The sequence below is a fragment of the Pseudophryne corroboree genome, chromosome 12 (genome assembly GCF_028390025.1).
Source record: "Pseudophryne corroboree isolate aPseCor3 chromosome 12, aPseCor3.hap2, whole genome shotgun sequence".
NCBI classification, from domain to species: domain Eukaryota; kingdom Metazoa; phylum Chordata; class Amphibia; order Anura; family Myobatrachidae; genus Pseudophryne; species Pseudophryne corroboree.
In genome coordinates this window covers 107,849,029-107,872,895 of record NC_086455.1, presented here as the reverse complement: position 1 = coordinate 107,872,895, position 23,867 = coordinate 107,849,029, and the positions used below count along the sequence as shown (strand labels likewise).

The 23,867-nt window shown below is 46.3% G+C and overlaps 2 protein-coding genes across 4 annotated transcripts in view; one reads left to right on the top strand and one right to left on the bottom strand.

The window, feature by feature from the left end:
* The window catches only part of SLC25A21 (solute carrier family 25 member 21), a 1,082,402-nt gene that overhangs the window by 254,673 nt on the left and 803,862 nt on the right, over positions 1-23,867 (bottom strand). The gene's annotated exons all lie outside the window — the stretch shown is intronic.
* On the top strand, positions 2,404-6,433 carry LOC134980380 (putative nuclease HARBI1). The gene is made up of 5 exons (XM_063947179.1): positions 2,404-2,903; positions 2,988-3,360; positions 3,672-3,693; positions 4,697-5,215; positions 6,348-6,433. Exons 1-3 carry the CDS (start codon positions 2,513-2,515, stop codon positions 3,673-3,675), a joined length of 768 nt encoding a protein of 255 aa, XP_063803249.1. The 5' UTR covers positions 2,404-2,512; the 3' UTR covers positions 3,676-3,693; positions 4,697-5,215; positions 6,348-6,433.

Genomic DNA, 23,867 nt, shown 5'->3' with positions numbered 1-23,867 from the left:
TTGTGAAAGAGGGACAAAGTAGAGTCTTATTATTTGTCTAAGCTAATATATAGGACACGTGTTCTGCTTGTGTTTGCTAGACATAACATCACATGTAACTACATTTTTTAGTCAACTTAGCACAGAAAAAGGACTGTCAATATGCACTTACCGTCGTCTCACTTCCTGTGATGTTCTGACGACAGAGCCAACTTCATTCACAGATTTTGTGATGTCTCTCCAGATTCGTTCTTTTGAAGCAGCCCCCATGTTTTTTGGCCCTCTATGGATTTTGGACATGGCCTGCGTGACCAAGACACGCAACTCCCTCTTAGTGAATGCAGGCTGTCTTTTCTTCCGTCTGGAGGTAGCCTGTGAGGTTTCTTGTTGTTCATCACCATCTTCCTCCTCACTAGCAGCTTCTGTCTGTTGTGTTTGTGTGGCTAAAGCCAATTCTCTCTCAGTTTGGTCACTTTGTGTGTGTGGCAGAGTATCCCCAGTCAATTGTTGTGGTTCAGAAGCAGACATTTGCAGAGTACTAGGTCCTGCCTCTTCAACATCCACAGAGGCGTATTCCAGCATGCGCCGTTGGCAATCTATGCGTCTTTTCCGCAATGCCATCTCCTGCTCTGCAATGCGGTCCATCTCTGCTGCGATTTGCTCACGAGAAGCCATGTTTGTGATGACGTGTGTACGCCGAGGTGTGTGCTTATATACCTACGTGCGTATCGTTAATTCACACAGGTGTACACTGTTAATCTGATTAATGATTGCACTGCTTATTTAAGGGCCTACTTTGCACGCTGTGAGTGTAGGTAGTTTGGAGTTTCACTTGAGTTTGTTGGCTTGTGCGTGAAGGTGCTATAGGAATTTGCAGAGTGAGTAATTGTCAAGCATACATTTGTCCTTTCGTTTGCGTTTTGAGTATAGACATTTTTTTTTGCGTTTTTTCGTTTGTGAGTATTCTGGAAATCTTCTTGGTAATTTTTTGAATTCAAAGTTTTTTTTTTTTGGTTTTTTTTTAATTTTTATTTAAAAACACATATATATTTAGCAAGTCCATTTTTGTAAATAAACCTGTGCTTCTTTGATTTGACTGTCATTTTTGTTCTCTTGTAGGAGTTGTTTTTTGGGTGAGGAAACCCTTGTATATTTTGAGTTTTTGGTGTGCAAGAAAACACAAAAACTTTATTGATTTTGGATCAGGTAAGTGCCCTTTGCCTGTGTTGTTGTTTGTTTGTTTGAATGGTCTGTATGTTGTTTTTGACTGTCATTTTTGTTCTCTTGTAGGAGTTGTTTTTTGGGTGAGGAAACCCTTGTATATTTTGAGTTTTTGGTGTGCAAGAAAACACAAAAACTTTATTGATTTTGGATCAGGTAAGTGCCCTTTGCCTGTGTTGTTGTTTGTTTGTTTGAATGGTCTGTATGTTGTTTTTGACTGTCATTTTTGTTCTCTTGTAGGAGTTGTTTTTTGGGTGAGGAAACCCTTGTATATTTTGAGTTTTTGGTGTGCAAGAAAACACAAAAACTTTATTGATTTTGGATCAGGTAAGTGCCCTTTGCCTGTGTTGTTGTTTGTTTGTTTGAATGGTCTGTATGTTGTTTTTGACTGTCATTTTTGTTCTCTTGTAGGAGTTGTTTTTTGGGTGAGGAAACCCTTGTATATTTTGAGTTTTTGGTGTGCAAGAAAACACAAAAACTTTATTGATTTTGGATCAGGTAAGTGCCCTTTGCCTGTGTTGGTGCCTGTTTGTGTTTGTTCAAAGTGTTGTTATTATGTTTCTTTGCCATTTTGTAAAGACAAGTATTTTTTCTTACCTGGATTGATCTGCAAAGTAGTTTTTTTCTTGCCTGGCCTAGCTACTAAATGGATTTTTTTTGTTATTTGATTGAATTTTTTCCTTTATTTTATTTTTATTTATATTTGTTTTATGGTGTTTGTGATGTGTTTGATGCTCAGAAATCTAGAAACTAACATTTTTGGTTTTTCTCACATTAACATATGTTTATTTTTTTTTTTTATTAAATTTTGTTCCTGAATTGAACCCAGAAATAATGTCGTACGCTCCTGCAGTAAGTTGACTCCACCTTTTTTTATACATTTATTGTTTGTATATTTTTTTATAAATAATTTTGGAGTACTAAACATTTTTTTGTTTTTATCTCAAAAAAGTGTGTTATGTCGATATTTATCGCAGCAGAAGCCCTACCTCCCCAACCCACGCCAGCACTCCCACCCCAACCGCCAGCCCCACAACCACAACCGGCTCCTCATCAACCAAGGCAACGGAGGCGTGCTAGGCCACCAATTTTCAGAACCCGTGTCCTACTTTTTGGGATGCCAAATGATGTGGTGGTGCGTAGATACAGGCTGCCACCACATCTAATCCTAGACACTCTCTCCATAATAGAGAGTGATCTGGAGTCTGAAATTCGGTATCCTACAGCAATACCACCATTGACACAATTCCTTGCTGTGTTACATTTTTTGGCTACAGCCTCATATCAACATGTTGTGGGAGACCTGGTTGGCATGTCGCAGGGCCAGTTCAGTAAGGTCCTGCGGCGTGTCTGCCAGGCTTTCCTAAAGCGGGTGAAGCAATTCATTGATATGCCTTTGGATGTTGGTGCACTAGATGTGGTGAAGCGGCAATTTGAGGAAGGTGGTAGTCGCTTCCCACATGTTATTGGGGTTGTGGATGGCACACATGTTGCTATTCAGCCACCAAGACATAATGAAGAAATTTATAGAAACAGGAAACTGTTTCATTCTCTGAATGTAATGGTTGTTTGTGGGCCATCCCTCCAGATCCTTTCCCTGAATGCCAAGTTTACTGGAAGTTCACATGATGCATATGTCATTAGACAATCAGGGATATGGCAGAGATTAAGAGCAAGTCAACGAGCAGACATGTGGTTATTGGGTGAGTTTGTAGATATTTTTTATCTTAAAAATAAAAGAAATTTTTGAATATACTCTTTTTAATTTAAGGTTTTTCCTCAAACAGGAGACCGTGGATATCCTTGCACCCCCTGGCTCATGACTCCTTACCGTAATCCCAGGCCAGGACCACAGATGGCATTTAACTCCGCGCTTACTGCCACTAGGCAGCTGGTGGAGCGCACAATTGGTGTCCTTAAAGGGCGGTTTCGTGTGCTCCACCGCACTGGTGGCGACATCATGTATTCGCCGGAGATGGCAAGTAAAATAGTGGTCCTGTGCGCAATACTACATAATATCGCGGTAAGGAGTAGTGTAGAGCTTCCTCAGGCAGAGGAATTGCCTGATGAGGAGCCAGGGGTTGTTCGACACTTCGGTGGTGGGAGTGTTACACGGAGGGGGAGCCAAGTGAGGGCAAGGATTGTTGCCGAATATTTCAGGTATAGTGTTTTTATATTATTTTTATGTGAAAAAAACAAAGCACAGTATGCTTATGTTTTGTTTGTAATGTTGACATTTTGTTTGAGATTGTAAGGTCATTGTGTAATGGTTTAGGATTTTTTGTTTATTTGTCATTTTAAAAAAAGTAAAAATCCGTTAACACGTTAAGCTTACAATTTGAGATTAGTACAAAATATAATGTGATGTGGCTAAATAGTGTCCTTATTTGTTTTATATCCTAAAATCTTGATTATTTAAACAAACACAAAAACAAATGAAATTGAATCTTGCCCACTTTGTGACTGTCCAGCTGAATGATCACACAAACTGTGGTGAGTACACAGATATGTTTACAATTTTATTCAAAACTGTGTGTCTCTGTGTCTGTTTGTGTTATGGTTTATTTTTATTTTTTTTTTATGCAAAAATTTACTTCTGCGGATGCGTTTTTCCGCTCGTGCGAAATAACACTGCTCTTCACAGCATTGCAAAGATCAATAAAGTTATTAGAAATGACAACAGATTTATGACCAATCACATGCTAACAGACGCTATAAATATATGCCCAAATAAGGAAAACGCCATTGCAAGATGCGTGCTGCACCGTTCACCAGGTGTGAGCTCCGCGTCCTGGTTGCGGTGATGGACCGCCGCGTAGGCCGCGTTGGGCGCTTCATCCCAAATCGGGTGAAGCGCGAGGCCTACGCGGAGGTCCGCCGCCTGCTGCGGACTCGCGTCCGCAGCAGGCGGTCAATCATTCAACTTGAGAGGAGATGGAGTGATCTCCGCAGGAGGACTCCCGAGCTGTTGGCGGAGATCCGCCAGCAAATACGTTCTATGCATACACGACGTAAGTTACATTACATAAGAATATTAGCAAACATTGTGCAAATTTACACTAAGTGGTAGGCTAATTGCAACGCTGAGTGTGTTTTTTTACAAAATAGGACAGTGTGTGTGGTTAGGCCAAACAGTACTGACTGTAGCAAACTGACACCAAACAAGTGCATGTTTTCAAGAATTAATAACCAGCCAGGAAACTGGTCCCAAATACTTGATCATTGCTGCCTATATAATAAGGTGCCTTGAATAGTGATCTGGTGATGTTGCCTAGACCAATCAATATGACTCAATGGACTAGATTACGGAATGAGCTTCAAAGTAAAAGTTATGACTCATTTTGTTTGCTGTGGCCAACATGAATAGGATTTATACATGTTTGATTTTCATTTCTAAAAAACACTGTATTTTACATGGAACAGAACATTGAAAATTGAAATTGTTTACTATGTAATTTCACATGTAAACTAAATGTTGTCAAAAATATCATTATAGGACAACAACAACGGCAGACCTCTCCGCCCCCTTCCCCTTCCCAGTCCCCCTCCCCTTCTCACTCCCCCTCCCCTTCTCACTACCCCTCCCCTTCCCAGTCCCCCTCATCTTCCCAGTCCCCCTCATCTTCCCAGTCCCCCTCAGCTTCCCTGGCCCACACCACTTTACACTCCCCTTCTCACCACACCTCTCCATCTCTTTCTGGGACCCCTTCTCCTCCTTCCCATACCCCTTCTCCTTCAACTTCTAAATCACCATCTCTGCCCCCCTCACCCTCTATTGGCTTAACTTTCTCTCCGCCCCCCTCGCCCTCTCAATCAGACCCCCCCTCTGAAATTCCAGCACCAATCCAGCCTCCTTCCCCCATCCAGCCTCCTTCCCCAATCCCTCCTCCTTCCCCAATCCCTCCTCCTTCCCCCATCCAGCCGCCTTCACCCATCCAGCCAACATCCCCACCCAGTGAATGGGCAGAGGAAGCCCCTGAAGCCAGTTCAGGGAGTGTTCATGTTGCCGTGGAAAGTAAGTTTTGTTTTTTTTTGTTTTTTAATGATTACCTACTTACACTTACAATGACAAAACATGCAGTGTTGTACTGTTTGAAATCTTGTACCAAGGACAAAAATTTGTGTTTTTCTTCATGGTGTACATGTTGCATTTACATATTTGTGAGTGTCATTATATGTACAGTGTTTATGTGTGCAATGTTTTGTGTGTCCACTCTAGGTTGACACTCATTAGGTAGCCAGGGTTGCCAGGACAACAGGGTTTATATGTGGTTTTTTTTCTGGGAAGCAGTTAGACCTGAGTGGAGTTTAGTATGTTGTTGGTCTTTTACACTTGTGCCTGTGTAGTCTTAATATTTGCACTTACAAAACACATGCTTCACTTTGTTATGCAGCCTAATGACACAGTGATTTGTGTTGTGAAAGTTACACTCACAAAATGACTATTTGTTAAAGTCAAACCTGTTTGCAATTATTTAGTAAGGGCAGCTTTCAGGGAGTGTGGGAATGCTAGGATATGTTGGCCTTCTGAAGATGTTGATATGCAGTGTGATGATGCAGCACCAAACCCCTTAAAAATATTAAAAAAACACTCCAGATGTGAATGAATGCCAACATGGTGTAACAGTGACGAAGATGGTAGTTATCTTTAACATGGGATGTCGCCCATAGCAACCAATACAAATAAACTTTACAATTGGGGAACCACTTCTACAAGATAATCATCTTATTTTGGATTGTTTGCTATGGGCAACGCTCCATCTTAAAATGAACTCACATAGTAGTAAATGTAGCCCATGGTCTAGAATACTGTAAAAATTAGCCAAAAAAGCCTGAGCAGGCTTGTGTGTTTTTCTGCTAATGATTGCACCATAAAACAGGCATGATGTATAAACTTTGCCATTAAGCATGCCTGTCCAAACTGCGCAACTGCAACTGTAGAGAAACTACACATCCCAGCATGCCCTGACACAGGTTTGGCATTCCCTGGCCCCAAAACTGAGTTAACGCATGCTGGTATATGTAGTTTCACACCAGCTTGAGGGATGCAGTTTGGACATGCCTGCATTAAAGTGTGCTTTGTGCCTTGCTTGTATAATAAGCAATGTGAGTAAGTTAGTAATGTTTATGTTATCTTTTAATTTCAGATGTTGCCGTTGGAGATCCCACATCGTTGCGGGAGATTGTGGGAAACATGAGGCGACATCTCCAGGCCTTGCTGGGTCTGCTAGATGAGATGGAAAATTTTTGTTAATTTTTTTATGTTTAAAAAAAAAAAAAATTATCTTAAGATTTCTAAAAATCATTTTAAAAAAATAAAAGAAAATTATTATACTTAAGCGGGTGTTTATTATTTAATAATGCAATAAAGGAACAGCAGATTGCAGAACAAACATTTCTTACATTAAACATTTCATACAGCTAACGTAAGTTATTTTAAAAATCTAAAACAAACATGTTATTGGCTAAATAAACATGCAAAAACCTTCATTCACATACAAAAACTCTACTTTAATAAATATACAAAACACATTAGACCAAGCACATTGCAAACATCTATATTTATATTAAACATGTAAATAGAAATAGGTTCTTTTATGGCTACAAAGTGTTCTTCAGGTATTTATAAAATACTTAATTGATCATGAACATTACAATTCAGTCACTAATTGGATTTGTAATTGAGGAGGGCTTGTGGACTTTTAATTGGAAGGTGTTATTCCACTTAATAGTAAAAAAAAAACAATGTGGTGCGTTTCTCCGCAAAAGTGAGCACTTTAACTGATAAATGTGTAAATCTACGACTACCTAGTATTTTTACGAATAAGTATGTGTTAATGCGATGGGTTCGCATTGCTGCGATGTTTTTGCATTGCTGCGATGTCATTTGGCGTACGCCCACTTTGTGTAATAATGCGTGCGAATGAGCAAAAATACGTTGGGGGCGGATGTTCGCAAAATTACTACATTAACGCAACTTTACTAATAGGTTGTGCGAACGAAAAACTTAGCGATCAACTCGGAATGAGGGCCATATAGAAATGCATCCTTTAAATGCTCTATAGTCAATAAAATACTGTCCCTGTCAAGGGTATCAATATTTTCAGTCAGGGAATCCGACCAAGCCACCCCAGCGCTGCACATCCAGGCTGAGGCGATCGCTGGTCGCAGTATAACACCAGTATGTGTGTATATACTTTTTAGGATATTTTCCAGCCTCCTATCAGCTGGCTCTTTGAGGGCGGCCGTATCTGGAGACGGTAACGCCACTTGTTTTGATAAGCGTGTGAGCGCCTTATCCACCCTAAGGGGTGTTTCCTAACGCGCCCTAACTTCTGGCGGGAAAGGGTATAACGCCAATAATTTTCTATCGGGGGAAACCCACGCATCATCACACACTTCATTTAATTTATCTGATTCAGGAAAAACTACAGGTAGTTTTTTCACACCCCACATAATACCCTTTTTTGTGGTACTTGTAGTATCAGAAATATGTAACACCTCCTTCATTGCCCTTAACATGTAACGTGTGGCCCTAATGGAAAATACGTTTGTTTCTTCACCGTCGACACTGGAGTCAGTGTCCGTGTCTGTGTCGACCGACTGAGGTAAATGGGCGTTTTAAAGCCCCTGACGGTGTTTGAGACGCCTGGACAGGTACTAATTGGTTTACCGGCCGTCTCATGTCGTCAACCGACCTTGCAGCGTGTTGACATTATCACGTAATTCCCTAAATAAGCCATCCATTCCGGTGTCGACTCCCTAGAGAGTGACATCACCATTACAGGCAATTGCTCCGCCTCCTCACCAACATCGTCCTCATACATGTCGACACACACGTACCGACACACAGCACACACACAGGGAATGCTCTGATAGAGGACAGGACCCCACTAGCCCTTTGGGGAGACAGAGGGAGAGTTTGCCAGCACACACCAAAACGCTATAATTATCCAGGGACAACCTTATATAAGTGTTTTCCCTTATAGCATCTTAATATATAATAATATCGCCAAATAAGTGCCCCCCCTCTCTGTTTTAACCCTGTTTCTGTAGTGCAGTGCAGGGGAGAGCGTGGGAGCCTTCCTAGCAGCGGAGCTGTGTAGGAAAATGGCGCTGTGTGCTGAGGAGAATAGGCCCCGCCCCCTTTTCGGCGGGCTTCTTCTCCCGTTTTTCTGACAACCTGGCAGGGGTTAAATACATCCATATAGCCCCAGAGGCTATATGTGATGTATTTTTAGCCAGCATAGGTACTTTCATTGCTGCCCAGGGCGCCCCCCCCAGCGCCCTGCACCCTCAGTGACCGTTGGTGTGAAGTGTGCTGAGAGCAATGGCGCACAGCTGCAGTGCTGTGCGCTACCTCATGAAGACTGAGAAGTCTTCAGCCGCCGATTTCTGGACCTCTTCTCTCTTCAGCATCTGCAAGGGGGTCGGCGGCGCGGCTCCGGTGACCCATCCAGGCTGTACCTGTGATCGTCCCTCTGGAGCTAGTGTCCAGTAGCCTAAGAAGCCAATCCATCCTGCACGCAGGTGAGTTCACTTCTTCTCCCCTAAGTCCCTCGTTGCAGTGAGCCTGTTGCCAGCAGGACTCACTGAAAATAAAAAACCTAACAAAACTTTTACTCTAAGCAGCTCTTTAGGAGAGCCACCTAGATTGCACCCTTCTCGGCCGGGCACAAAAACCTAACTGAGGCTTGGAGGAGGGTCATAGGGGGAGGAGCCAGTGCACACCACCTGATCCTAAAGCTTTTACTTTTGTGCCCTGTCTCCTGCGGAGCCGCTATTCCCCATGGTCCTGACGGAGTCCCCAGCATCCACTTAGGACGTCAGAGAAAATAAGAATTTACTTACCGATAATTCTATTTCTCATAGTCCGTAGTGGATGCTGGGGACTCCGTAAGGACCATGGGGAATAGTGGCTCTGCAGGAGAATGGGCACATCTAAAGAAAGCTTTAGGACTATGTGGTGTGCACTGGCTCCTCCCCCTATGACCCTCCTCCAAGCCTCAGTTAGGATACTGTGCCCGGACGAGCGTACACAATAAGGAAGGATTTTGAATCCCGGGTAAGACTCATACCAGCCACACCAATCACACCGTATAACCTGTGATCTGAACCCAGTTAACAGCATGATAACAGAGGAGCCTCTGAAAGATGGCTCACAACAATAATAACCCGATTTTTGTAACAATAACTATGTACAAGTATTGCAGACAATCCGCACTTGGGATGGGCGCCCAGCATCCACTACGGACTATGAGAAATAGAATTATCGGTAAGTAAATTCTTATTTTCTCTAACGTCCTAAGTGGATGCTGGGGACTCCGTAAGGACCATGGGGATTATACCAAAGCTCCCAAACGGGCGGGAGAGTGCGGATGACTCTGCAGCACCAAATGAGAGAACTCCAGGTCCTCCTCAGCCAGGATATCAATTTTGTAGAATTTTACAAACGTATTTGCTCCTGACCAAGTAGCTGCTCGGCAAAGTTGTAAAGCCGAGACCCCTCGGGCAGCCGCCCAAGATGAGCCCACCTTCCTTGTGGAGTGGGCATTTACAGATTTTTGGCTGTGGCAGGCCTGCCACAGAATGTGCAAGCTGAATTGTACTACAAATCCAACGAGCAATAGTCTGCTTAGAAGCAGGAGCACCCAGCTTGTTGGGTGCATACAGGATAAACAGCGAGTCAGATTTCCTGACTCCAGCCGTCCTGGAAACATATATTTTCAGGGCCCTGACAACGTCTAGCAACTTGGAGTCCTCCAAGTCCCTAGTAGCCGCAGGCACCACAAATAGGTTGGTTCAAGTGAAACGCTGAAACCACCTTAGGGAGAAACTGAGGACGAGTCCTCAATTCCACCCTGTCCGAATGGAAAATCAGATAAGGGCTTTTTCAGGATAAAGCCGCCAATTCTGACACGCGCCTGGCCCAGGCCAGGGCCAACAGCATGACCACTTTCCATGTGAGATATTTTAACTCCACAGATTTAAGTGGTTCAAACCAATGTGACTTTTGGAACCCAAAACTACATTGAGATCCCAAAGTGCCACTGGAGGCACAAAAGGAGGCTGTATATGCAGTACCCCTTTTACAAACGTCTGAACTTCAGGGACTGAAGCTAGTTCTTTTTGGAAGAAAATTGACAGGGCCGAAATTTGAACCTTAATGGACCCCAATTTCAGGCCCATAGACACTCCTGTTTGCAGGAAATGTAGGAATTGACCCAGTTGAATTTCCTCCGTCGGGCCTTACTGGCCTCGCACCACGCAACATATTTTCGCCAATTGCGGTGATAATGTTTTTGCGGTTACATCCTTCCTGGCTTTGATCAGGATAGGGATGACTTCATCCGGAATGCCTTTTTTCCTTCAGGATCCGGCGTTCAACCGCCATGCCGTCAAACGCAGCCGCGGTAAGTCTTGGAACAGACAGGGTCCTTGCTGGAGCAGGTCGCTTCTTAGAGGTAGAGGCCACGGATCCTCCGTGAGCATCTCTTGAAGTTCCGGTTACCAAGTCCTTCTTGGCCAATCCGGAACCACGAATATAGTGCTTACTCCTCTCCATCTTATCAATCTCAGTACCTTGGGTATGAGAGGCAGAGGAGGGAACACATACCCTGACTGGTACACCCACGGTGTTACCAGAGCGTCTACAGCTTATTGCCTGAGGGTCCCTGGACCTGGCACAATACCTGTCGAGTTTTTAATCATGTGGAAGACTTCTGGGTGAAGTCCCCACTCTCCCGGGTGGAGGTCGTGCTGAGGAAGTCTGCTTCCCAGTTGTCCACTCCCGGAATGAATACTGCTGACAGTGCTATCACATGATTTTCCGCCCAGCGAAGAATCCTTGCAGCTTCTGCCATTGCCCTCCTGCTTCTTGTGCCACCCTGTCTGTTTACGTGGGTGACTGCCGTGATGTTGTCCGACTGGATCAACACCGGCTGACCTTGAAGCAGAGGTCTTGCTAAGCTTAGAGCATTGTAAATGTCCCTTAGCTTCAGGATATTTATGTGAAGTGATGTCTCCAGGCTTGACCATAAGCCCTGGATATTCCTTCCCTGTGTGACTGCTCTCCAGCCTCGCAGGCTGGCATCCGTGGTCACCAGGACCCAGTCCTGAATGCCTAATCTGCGGCCCTCTAGAAGATGAGCACTCTGCAACCACCACAGGAGGGACACCCTTGTCCTTGGTGACAGGGTTATCTGCTGATGCATCTGAAGATGCGACCCGGACCATTTGTCCAGCAGGTCCCACTGGAAAGTTCTTGCGTGGAATCTGCCGAATGGGATTGCTTCGTAGGAAGCCACCATTTTACCCAGAACCCTTGTGCATTGATGCACTGAGACTTGGCTCAGTTTTAGGAGGTTCCTGACTAGCTCGGATAACTCCCTGGCTTTCTCCTCCGGGAGAAACACCTTTCTCTGGACTGTGTCCAGGATCATCCCTAGGAACAGAAGACACGTCGTCGGAACCAGCTGCGATTTTGGAATATTGAGAATCCAATCGTGCTGCCGCAACACTACCTGAGATAGTGCTACACCGACCTCCAACTGTTCCCTGGATCTTACCCTTATCAGGGAATTGTCCAAGTAAGGGATAACTAAAATTCCCTTCCTTCGAAGGAATATCATCATTTCGGCCATTACCTTGGTAAAGACCCGGGGTGCCGTGGACCATCCATACGGCAGCGTCTGAACTGATAGTGACAGTTCTGTACCATAAACCTGAGGTACCCTTGGTGAGAAGGGTAAATTTTGACATGAAGGTTCTTCCAGGTTCGCAATCACTGCTCTGAGTGACTCAATCTTGAATTTGAACCTCTGTATGTAAGTGTTCAAAGATTTTAGATTTAGAATCGGTCTCACCGAGCCGTCCGGCTTCGGTACCACAACAGTGTGGAATAATACCCCGTTCCCTGTTGCAGGAGGGGTATCTTGATTATCACCTGCTGGGAATACAGCTTGTGAATGGCTTCCAAAACTGTCTCCCTGTCAGAAGGAGACATCGGTAAAGCCGACTTTAGGAAACGGCGAGGGGGAGACGTCTCGAATTCTAATTTGTACCCCTGAGATATCACCTGAAGGATCCAGGGGTCTACTTGCGAGTGAGCCCACTGCGCGCTGAAATTCATTGAGACGGGCCCCCCACCGTGCCTGATTCTGCTTGTAAAGCCCCAGCGTATACTGAGGGCTTGGCAGAGGCGGGAGAGGGTTTCTGTTCCTGGGAACTGGCTGATTTCTGCAGCCTTTTTCCTCTCCCTCTGTCACGGGGCAGAAATGAGGAACCTTTTGCCCGCTTGTCCACGAAAAGACTGCGCCTGATAATACGGCGTCTTCTCATGTTGAGAGGCGACCTGGGGTACAAACGTGGATTTCCCAGCTGTTGCCGTGGCCACCAGGTCTGAAAGACCGACCCCAAATAACTCCTCCCCTTAATAAAGCAATACTTCCAAATGCCGTTTGGAATACGCATCACCTGACCACTGACGTGTCCATAACCCTCTACTGGTAGAAATGGACAACGCACTTAGACTTGATGCCAGTCGGCAAATATTCCGCTGTGCATCACGCATATATAGAAATGCATCTTTTAAATGCTCTATAGGCAAAAATATACTGTCCCTATCTAGGGTATCAATATTTTCAGTCAGGGAATCCGACCACGCCAACCCAGCACTGCACATCCAGGCTGAGGCGATTGCTGGTCGCAGTATAACACCAGTATGTGTGTAAATACCTTTTAGGATACCCTCCTGCTTTCTATCAGCAGGATCCTTAAGGGCGGCCATCTCAGGCGAGGGTAGAGCCCTTACAAGCGTGTGAGCGCTTTATCCACCCTAGGGGGTGTTTCCCAACGCACCCTAACCTCTGGCGGGAAAGGATATAATGCCAATAACATTTTAGAAATTATCAGTTGTTATCGGGGGAAACCCACGCATCATCACACACCTTATTTAATTTCTCAGATTCAGGAAAACTACAGGCAGTTTTTCCTCACCGAACATAATACCCCTTTTTGGTGGTACTCGTATTATCAGAAATGTGTAAAACATTTTTCATTGCCTCAATCATGTAACTTGTGGCCCTACTGGAAGTCACATTTGTCTCTTCACCGTCGACACTGGAGTCAGTATCCGTGTCGGCGTCTATATCTGCCATCTGAGGTAACGGGCGCTTTAGAGCCCCTGACGGCCTATGAGACGTCTGGACAGGCACAAGCTGAGTAGCCGGCTGTCTCATGTCAACCACTGTCTTTTATACAGAGCTGACACTGTCACGTAATTTCTTCCAACAGTTCATCCACTCAGGTGTCGACCCCCTAGGGGGTGACATCACTATTACAGGCAATCTGCTCCGTCTCCACATTATTTTTCTCCTCATACATGTCAACACAAAAGTACCGACATACAGCACACACACAGGGAATGCTCTGATAGAGGACAGGACCCCACTAGCCCTTTGGGGAGACAGAGGGAGAGTTTGCCAGCACACACCAGAGCGCTATATATATACAGGGATAACCTTATATAAGTGTTTTTCCCCTTATAGCTGCTGTATAGTTAATACTGCGCCTAATTAGTGCCCCCCTCTCTTTTTTAACCCTTTCTGTAGTGTAGTGACTGCAGGGGAGAGCCAGGGAGCTTCCCTCCAACGGAGCTGTGAGGGAAAATGGCGCCAGTGTGCTGAGGAGATAGGCTCCGCCCCCTTATCGGCGGCCTTATCTCCCGTTTTTCTATGTATTCTGGCAGGGGTTAAATGCATCCATATAGCCCAGGAGCTATATGTGATGCATTTTTTTTGCCATCCAAGGTGTTTTTATTGCGTCTCAGGGCGCCCCCCCCCAGCGCCCTGCACCCTCAGTGACCGAAGTGTGAAGTGTGCTGAGAGCAATGGCGCACAGCTGCAGTGCTGTGCGCTACCTTGTTGAAGACAGGACGTCTTCTGACGCCGATTTTCCGGACCTCTTCTGCCTTCTGGCTCTGTAAGGGGGCCGGCGGCGCGGCTCTGGGACCCATCCAAGCTGGGCCTGTGATCGTCCCTCTGGAGCTAATGTCCAGTAGCCTAAGAAGCCCAATCCACTCTGCACGCAGGTGAGTTCGCTTCTTCTCCCCTTAGTCCCTCGATGCAGTGAGCCTGTTGCCAGCAGGTCTCACTGAAAATAAAAAACCTAAACTAAAACTTTCACTAAGAAGCTCAGGAGAGCCCCTATTGTGCACCCTTCTCGTTCGGGCACAGAGATCTAACTGAGGCTTGGAGGAGGGTCATAGGGGGAGGAGCCAGTGCACACCAGATAGTCCTAAAGCTTTCTTTAGATGTGCCCAGTCTCCTGCGGAGCCACTATTCCCCATGGTCCTTACGGAGTCCCCAGCATCCACTTAGGACGTCAGAGAAAAGGCATCTCTGTGCTGCAGAGCGCACGCGCAAAGTACTTTCACACAAAACTATGCTGTTTTACACAAGGCCGAGCGGCGCTTTTCATTCGCACTGCTGATCGGTGAGTGATTGACAGGAAAGGGGTGTTTCTGGGTGGTAACTTGGCGTTTTCCGGGAGTGTGCAGTGTTTCAGGCGTGTCAGGTGAAAACGCAGGCGTGCCTGGAGAAACGGGGGAGTGGCTGCCGAATGCAGGGCGTGTTTGTGACGTCAAAGCAGGAACCAAACTGACTGCAGTGATCGCAAGGTAGGAGTAGGTTTGGAGCTACTCAGAAACGGCATGAAAATTTTTACGAGCAATTCTGCTAATCTTTCGTTTGCACTCCTGCTAAGCTAAGATACACTCCCAGAGGGCGGCGGCTTAGCGTTTGCACTGCTGCTAAAAGCAGCTAGTGAGCGATTAACTCGGAATGAGGGCCTTGTACTAAGCAGTGATAAAAGTGGAGAAGTGAGCCAGTGGAGAAGTTGCCCATGGCAACAAATCAGCATTGACGTAACATTTATAATTTGCATACTATAAAAGTATACAGAGCAGCTGATTGGTTGCCATGGGCAACTTCTCCACTGGCTCACTTCTCTACTTTTATCATTGCTTAGTACATGTCCCCCTAAGAGCCAGGCCAACTCATCCAGCATCAGTGCCTAACCTCATAATTGCTCTCCAGAATGAATGGCTAAAGAAACATTCCAAAATCTTGTGGAAGGCCTTCCAAGAAGAATGGAAGCTGTTATAGCTGCAAAAGGGGGACAGCTCCATATAAAAGTACTGTATATGTAATTGGCATGCTGTTTGGATGTCTCCATTGATTGTACTGAGAAAGGCCCTAGGGGCCGAAACGTCGACACACTATTGGTGATTATAATGTATCAATAAACCTTTATACTCTTATGGACTGGTGAGTGCCCTCTGTTGGATTTTCCAACACACCTGGTATATGTGAAACCCTTTCGGGGTTATCATGAGCAGCACCCCATGGTGATGATTTTTTGGACGTGAGTGCGGACATTTCTATGGATATATATATATATATATTTTTTTTTTTATTTTTTTTTGGGGGGGGGATAGAATATAACGTACTTATGCGACCAATGGTGTCAAAAGTGTTAGGAGACTTAAAACCTTGTGAATATAAAAATAGTAAAAAATTTATTGTAGAACGCAGCACTAAAAACAGAGTATCACTGGGTAAAAGATAGGCTGTACAGAATAGCATGCACCTGCAAACATACTATAACATTCAAAAGTACAAAAATCTTTTTGATAGAAATAGAAAAAAAATGTGAATAAAAAGTAAAACATGTAACAATACAAAAATAGGTTTAAAAAGGATAAGAGATCGATATCTTAGCTTTTGAGGATGAGTTTAGATCAAGTAGCATCCAACGCGTTTTGTCCTATCTGAACTTCATCAAGGGGACCCCTTGATGAAGTCCAGATAGGAAGAGTGTACACTAGGAGACTTTAGCTATCTTATTGTGTGGTCCAAATACTAGTGTTTTTTGCGGGTACTGCATCTTTGGCGCTGATCGCTTCCTTTGTACACACACATATATATATATATATATATATATATATATATATATCATACATGCCTACCTTTCAAGTCTCCTTTCCGGGAGAAGCCCAGGGAGGAGACGCAGCAAACAACTTCGGGGGCGTGGCCAAACTGAGATATCATTAGGCCCCACCCCCAAGAGGAGGAAATGACAGCTATTGGATGGGCTGCTGGTAGGGATCGGGGCTAAATGCTGCGATTAGCACCGCCCCATCAGACAGCTGCCTTAGAGTGTATTATTTTATCCTTATCCTGCCCACTTCACTAGGAAGCGGGCAAGATTGTGTAGGATGCAGGAAAATAACTTACCCTTTCGGGGCTGCGGGGGACAAGCAAACAAATCAGGAGCCTCCCATAGCTTCTGGCAGGGTAGGCAAGTATGATATATATATATATATATATATATATCACAGGATTGGACTAACCTCCGGCGGGCCCTATTGCCCCACATCCTCTAGGAATCATGTTCCAGATTGTGCACTTCAATTATAACTTATACATATGTTACATTATACTGAACAGGACAATGGTGAATTCTCTAAGGTGCATTGCTGCTATTACTAGGGTACATTATCATGCATGCACTTGCACTAGCAGTATTATCAAGGGGCCCAAACCATGCACTCTATAATTTTAGCCAAGCCTCTGTGGAAGCAGGCCACACCCCCTCTGGAGACTGGCCGCACCCAAGACAAACATAAAAGTTCCTAGCACTTCCCGTGCTCAAAAGTCATTCTGTGCAGTGGCTTGCAACTACACTTGCCATGCTCTCCTGGCACGGCCAATGTCCACAGTCCCTGGTGTTATAAACGGAGCCTCTAACAGGCATCAGCACAATTCATTGTTGGTACATGGGATTTTTAAACCCCTCTCCTGCACCTGACTTCCTGCTGTCTCTGGGTGAGATGGAAAACCTGGACCGCTCTTTCTCCAGCTACAGCTGTGCAATTTAGAAAGCCTGGAATTATAATTCTCTATTGCAGGTGCAGAATGAGCAGGTCTTGTTTTCCTCTATGTTGGAGGGAGCTGATTCCACCAGCATGTGTGCAATTGTGGTGAGACACAAGCCCTCACCACAGTGTATGTATGTATGTATATATATATATATATATATATATATATATAATTCTCCTTTATATGGCGCCACAAGAGATCCGCAGCACCCATTACACAGTACATAATCTAATGAGCAAACAAGAAAACAGCACTTACGGTTCAAGACAATATAGGACAGGTATAAAAAACCCGGGGTTAGGTGCCATCAAATGCAATAAGGAGTATAATATTATGTAAACAAGAAAAGGAAAGGCACATGAGGAAAGAAGTCCCTGCTCTTGCAAGCTTACAATCTAAAAGGTGAGGTGCTAACAGACCGGGGTGACACAGAAGGGGTAGATAGTGAGCATAGACAAGAGGGTTAGGAGGAGAGTTGGCTGGGTTTGGTGAAGAAGTGGGTCTTGAGAGCCCGTTTGAAGTTTTGTAGAGAGGTGGAGAGTCAGATGGGGAGAGGTAGAGCATTCCAGAGATAGGGAGCAGCACATACAAAATCTTGTAGGTAGGAGTGGGAGGAGGTAATCAGTTGGCAGAGCGACGACGATGGGTGGGAATGTAAAGAGAGATAAGGTCAGAGATGTTAGAGGCAGAAGAGTGGGTGAGGGCTTTGTAGGTGAGTGTGAGAAGCTTGAATTGGATTCTGAATGGGAAGGGTAGCCAGTGAAGGTCCTGCAAGAGAGGGGACGTGGATGTAGTACGTTTGGTGAGGAAGATGAGACGGGCAGCAGCATTGAGGATAGATTGGAGTGGAGAGAGGCATTTTTGAGGGAGGCCAGATAGGAGGAGATTGCAGTAGTTCAATCTGGAGATAACCAGTGAGTGGATGCAGGTCTTAGTAGTGTCCTGGGTGAGAAAGGGTCTGATCCTGGAGATGTTTTTGAGATGGAAATGGCAGGTTTGTGAGAGGTACAGGATGTGTGGTTTGAAGGAGAGGAATGAGTCAGGGATTACTCCAAGACATCGCACTTGGGGGCTAGAGGAGATAGTTGTGCCATCAATGGATAATGAAATTGTGGGAGGTGAGGTTATGCGGGAGGAGGGGAGGTGATCAGCTCAGTCTTAGACATGTTACATTTAATAAAGCGCTGGGACATCCAGGAGGAGATAGCAGAGAGACAGTTGGAGATACGAGTGATGAGAGCAGGGGAGAGGTCAGGGGAGGAAAGGTAGATTTGAGTATCGTCAGCGTAGAGATGATATTTTAAGTCAAAAGAGCAAATGAGCTCACCTAATGAGGATGTGTAGAGAAAGAAAAGGAGAGGCCCATGAACAGAACCTTGGGGGACACCTACTGGTAGAGGAAGTGGGGGGGAGGTGAAGTCATGAGAGGAGACAGAGAAGGAACAGTCAGAAAGGTAGGAGGACAGCCAGGAGAGAGCAGTATCACGCAAACCAAGTGAGTAAAGGATTTGCAGGAGGAGAGGGTGGTATACAGTGTCAAAAGCAGCAGAGAGATCAAGGAGATTAAGCAGATAGTAGTGGCCCCTGGATTTAGCAGCAAGGAGGTCATTGCAGACATTCGTGAGGGCAGTTTCAGTGGAGTGCTGAGGACGGAAACAAGACTGGAAACGGTCAAGCAGTGAGTGGGAAGAAAGAAAGACAGTGAGGCGGTTGTAGACAATACGCTCAAGGAGTTTGGAGGCAAAAGGGAGAAGAGAGATGAGTCGGTAGTTGGAGAGATTGGTTGGATGAAGGGTATGTTTTTAAGAATAGGGGAGACAAGTGCATGGTTGAAGGCAGAAGGGACAGTGCCTGATGAGAGTGAGAGATTGAGTAGATGGGCAAGATGGGAACAGGCAGAAGAGAGGAAGCGGAGAAAACAGGAGGGAATAGGGTCAAATGGGGAGGTGGAGGGGGGTGAGAACCGGATGAGGACTGTGACTCCCTCTCCAGATACAGGGAAAAAAGATGTCAGAGTTGGTAGGAGGGAAGGAGAGGGGGGGTCGGGGAATGGAGGAGGGGGGTTGCTCAGGTTCTGGTGGGATGTTATGTCCTGACGAATGGAGTCAATTTTGGGTGTGAAGTAGGTTGCAAAGTCAAGAGCAGAAAGTGAAGAGGGGAGTTGAGGAGGGGGTGGGCAGAGGAGCGAGTTGACAGTGGCAAAGAGGCACCGGGGGTTTGAGGATTGGGAGGAGATGAGGTTTTTGAAGTAAGATTGTTTAGAGAGGGTAAGGGCAGCAAAGTAGGATGAGAGCATAAATTTGTAGTGGAGGAAGTCGGCCTTAGAGCGTGATTTCCTCCACTGTCGCTCAGTGGTACGTGAGCATTTTTGCAGATATCTGGTGCATTTGGTGTGCCAGGGTTGAGTTGTCAATCTGCGAGGGTGAATAGTGGTTGGTGGGGGCGACAGAGTCAAGAGCAGAGGTAAGGGATGCATTGTATAGAGAAGTAGCTTGTTCTGGCCACGAAAGAGAGAATAGGAGAGAGGTGTGAGTCAAACAGGGAGGATAGGGAAGTGGTGTCAATAGCCTCAATGTTACACTTTGTGATGGTAGAGATGGAGAAGCAGATAGAGATAGGTTAAAAGTGAGCAGGTGGGGGGGTGTGGCCTGGATCTGGCTCTGTGTGGACGTGCACTATTAGAGCTCCTGTTGCCAGAGGCCTGTTTTATATTGAATAATTGGCCCCTGCGGCTTATCTTACCCTGCGCTGTCCCACCCGTGGCCCTGCTTGGCGTGTGGGTCCCGGGGAGGTCCCGTGACTGTTTCTGATTGAGGCCTACCATCCGTGCTGAGACCTGGGCCTTGAGTTTGGCGCCTCCCCGGCCATGAGCTCCGAGAAAGTGCTGGAGCCGGACCGGGATCTGCGGTGGCTCCCTCCTGCCCCTGATGAGGTTCCCCAGCTGTCTCTCACCTGCTCTGAAGCTCCGGGACCGGCGGTGAGACCGGGGCTCCCTTGTCTGCCCTGCTGAGCCGCGGCTACGGCGTGTCTCCGTCTGCCCCTCTCCTCCCGGCGGCCATCTTCTTTCACCCGACCTACTCTTCGGCTGCTCCGTCCCGCTCCGGCGGGCGCCGGCTGCGCTCATATCCACCCCGGATCGCCTAGACGCCCTCCCGTGGTGTGGTGGAGGGGCCTGCTGCCTTCCTGGATGCTCCGGCCGACCGCAGCCTACATGAGAACCGGGAGCCGCGGCCTAGATTTGTGCCTCCTCCCCGCCGGAAGTGCCCTATTGGAGTGGAATCCCGGAGCTGGCCTTTCTCTGGCCTGCCTGCACTCCTGGGTGGCCAACATCATCTACTGGCCCCTCTCTTGCCTGCTGGCCCCTGCACTCTGCTACTGGGGAGTCCCTGGAGGGAAGCCTTGCCTTATTAGTGCAGCTTTGTCTCCTATCACCTTGGGTGCAGTGCTGCTGGATCCTGGCTGTGTGTCTGACCTCTCACCCCTTTCTCCCGGCTGGGAGCCTGCCGACTGGGTGCTGCAGGCTGTAGATGATCCTCTGCCTGGCCCTGTGTGACACCGATCTTCTGATGTAGTTCAGACCGCTTGTTCGCCACCACCCTTGTTCTTTATGCTTACCTAACTCTCCGTCATATATTCTACGAGATCCTCAGCTTCTTTATCATCGTCATCCCACCTACGGAATCTCATTCCATTAGAATGCCTCTGAAAAAGGTTAAAGGGGTGCTGCCTCCCAGAGTATCTTTTCCACCTCAGAAAGCAGCCCCTACCGCCTCTTCTATACGGAAGTCTCCGAGTGCCGCTTCTGCACAGGATAGCCCCTGCAGCCCTGCCTCTATGCCGGGGTTTGATCCTGACTCTGATGCCCGTCTCACGGTCAAAACTCTGTACCAGGCCCTTTCAGCGTTCAAGTCTGAGTTGACTCAAGATCTCACGGCCGCTGTTCGGGAGGTTAAGACGGAGCTGCACGCTATAGGAGAACGTACGGACCATTTAGAACGGAAAGTAGAGGAACTGGTCTCGTCCCATAATGACCTTATAGCGGCCCACGATCAGCAGCAAAATAACCTTGAGGCGTTTAAACTCAAGATGGCAGATATAGAGGACAGATCCCGGCGCAATAGTATAAAGATCCGAGGCATTCCAGACTCAGTGCGGAATTCCGAGTTGGAGGATTACGCTACCGCGTTGTTCCGGAAACTTCTGCCTGGAGCCGACCCCAGAGAGCTGCTTATAGACAGGATTCATAGACTGCCTAAACCACGCTCTGTTGCTCCCTCACTCCCGAGAGATACGCTCATGAGAGTGCATTTTTTCACAACTAAAGAATGCATCCTGAAAGCAGCTAGGGAGGCGGGTGACTCCGAATCGGATGTGCTTGGCGGATTACAACTTTTTCCGGATTTCTCTGCCCTGACTTTGGCCAAACGACGATCATTCCTTCCTATAACTTTGGCACTTCGCGATCAAGACATCACTTATAGATGGGGTTTTCCGGTGAAGCTCGTCATCTCATATGAAAACAAATTCTACACAGTGACTTCATTGGAGGCTGGAGTCAAATTGCTGGCGGAGTGGGATATCTCTGTCACGCTGCCTCCTGGATCCAAGAAGCAGCCAAGTCTTCAATCGGAATGGGCCACAGCCTGATGTCGACTCCTTCAGCTTTGGCTTTCACTTTGAACTTTGTCCTGTACCGCTGTCATAGAAGGGACTCAGTCATTATCCATGTTGAGGTCACGTGAGTTGTCCTGCTCGTAGTTGTGCTAATGGAGTCCCATCTCCTTGTTCATATCTTAGACTATATGTATCTGTTTTTGTTCTAATCTGTACTGTTGGTAGGTATATTTGCTCCTGCTTTCTATTTTTTTTTTTTTTCCTCTTTCTCTCTTTTTGTTCAGGTTCATGGGTGGTGGCGCTAGGCCACATGTTCCCCCTGGTAATACACTACTGCATTTTTTTGTTTTCCTTGCAGTAGTTATGCCGACCCGATGTACTGGGTTGTTTTGGTTTGTTCCTTTCCTTTTCCCTCCCTTTGTCCTTCCTCTTCCTCCCCACCCCCTATATTCTGATGTAGGTATTCACTATTTGAGACGAGTTTATCTGTGTATGTGTCAAGGTCATTCACTGCCTACAACATCCATTAGTTTGCCCCGATGGTTCAGGTTCTATCCATGAATGTTAAGGGGTTGAATTCCCCTAATAAGAGAAGGCTGGCTTTGGGTTATTTTGCTAGGTATAAAGCGGATATTGTCACGTTGCAGGAGACACACTTTTCATCTGCAGCGCCCCCTATTTTTAAAGACGACAGATTCCCTTTGGGTTATTTTGCTAATGGCCCCTTTAAGAGGAACGGTGTGGCCATACTGTTTAGGAATTCCATCTCCTTTACTTTGCATTCTTAGATAGCCGATAAAAGTGGCCGGTATCTCATATTGAGCGGCCTTTTAAACGATAGGCCGGTTACTCTGGTCTCAGCTTATGCCCCGAATTCAAACCAAGTTGCTGTTATCCGTAAGTTATGTGTGGCCATTCAGAAGATTCGTAAGGGCTCCCTTCTTCTCACGGGGGATTTTAATTTAGTCCTTGACCCTAAATTGGACAGGTCTCCCAGGCCCTTTCCCTCCTCTTCAGCCTCCCCACTGGTCGGGAGTACACTTACTATTCCCCCGTCCACAACTCTTACTCCCGTATTGATTTTATGTTTTCGGATAAATGGACCCTTCAGTTTGCCAGATCCATGGACATTCTCCCTATAACTTGGTCAGACCACGCCCCGCTGACTCTTAAATGGGATGTTGCTAGCCAGCATTCTCCCCCCCCACCCTTGGAGACTCTCTCCTCACTTGTTGTCTAATCCAGTCTAAAAAAAAATCATAGTTGATATGTCGTCCTATATGGAATTTAATTCCCCTTCGGACACGTCCACCCTGAACTTTTGGTGCGCACTTAAGGCCGTTATCAGAGGGGCAGCGATTCAGGCAGGAGCGCAGCTTAAAAAACTTAATCGACAACACCAGGCCGATTTGGAGCTTAAGTTGAAGGACTTAGAGGACAAAAATCAATCTATGCCTACGAAAACCTTACAGAAGGAGCTATCCGACACTAGGTCCCAACTCCAGAAATTACTTACGGCATGCACCCAGGCCTCACTAAATAGGATGCGTCAGAAATTTTATCTTGCGGGGAACAGGCCGGGGAAAATGCTTGCCCGCAAGCTCAGAGCGCAGCACACATCGGAAGAGAATCAGGCTTATTGTGTCCCCCGCAGGCGCCAACATTTCTAACCCGAGGGAGATATCGAATCAGTTTGCCAACTTCTACTCCCAACTCTCGACTGATCCCTCTGCCCCTCAGCCCACTCCCTCTTCTATCAACTCCTTCTTAGCGGATATAAGCCTCCCAACTACTTCAGATGATCAATTAGCATTACTGAATGCCCCTTGGTCCTGCAGGTGATCAAGTCCCTACCTCGGGGTAAAGCGCTGGGCCCCGATGGCTTTATTAATGACTTCTATGTTTCGCTCCAAGACCTCCTAGCTCCCTCTCTAGTGACAGTTTACAATGACATTATCTCTCGAGGTACCCTCCCTGAGGAGATGCTCAAGGCGCGTATTGTCACGATCCCCAAACCAGGCAAAGATTTGACCTCTTGTCAAAATTATCGTTCCATTGCGCTATTGAACGGGGACATTAAAATATATGCTAAATTAATAGCCTCTCGTTTGA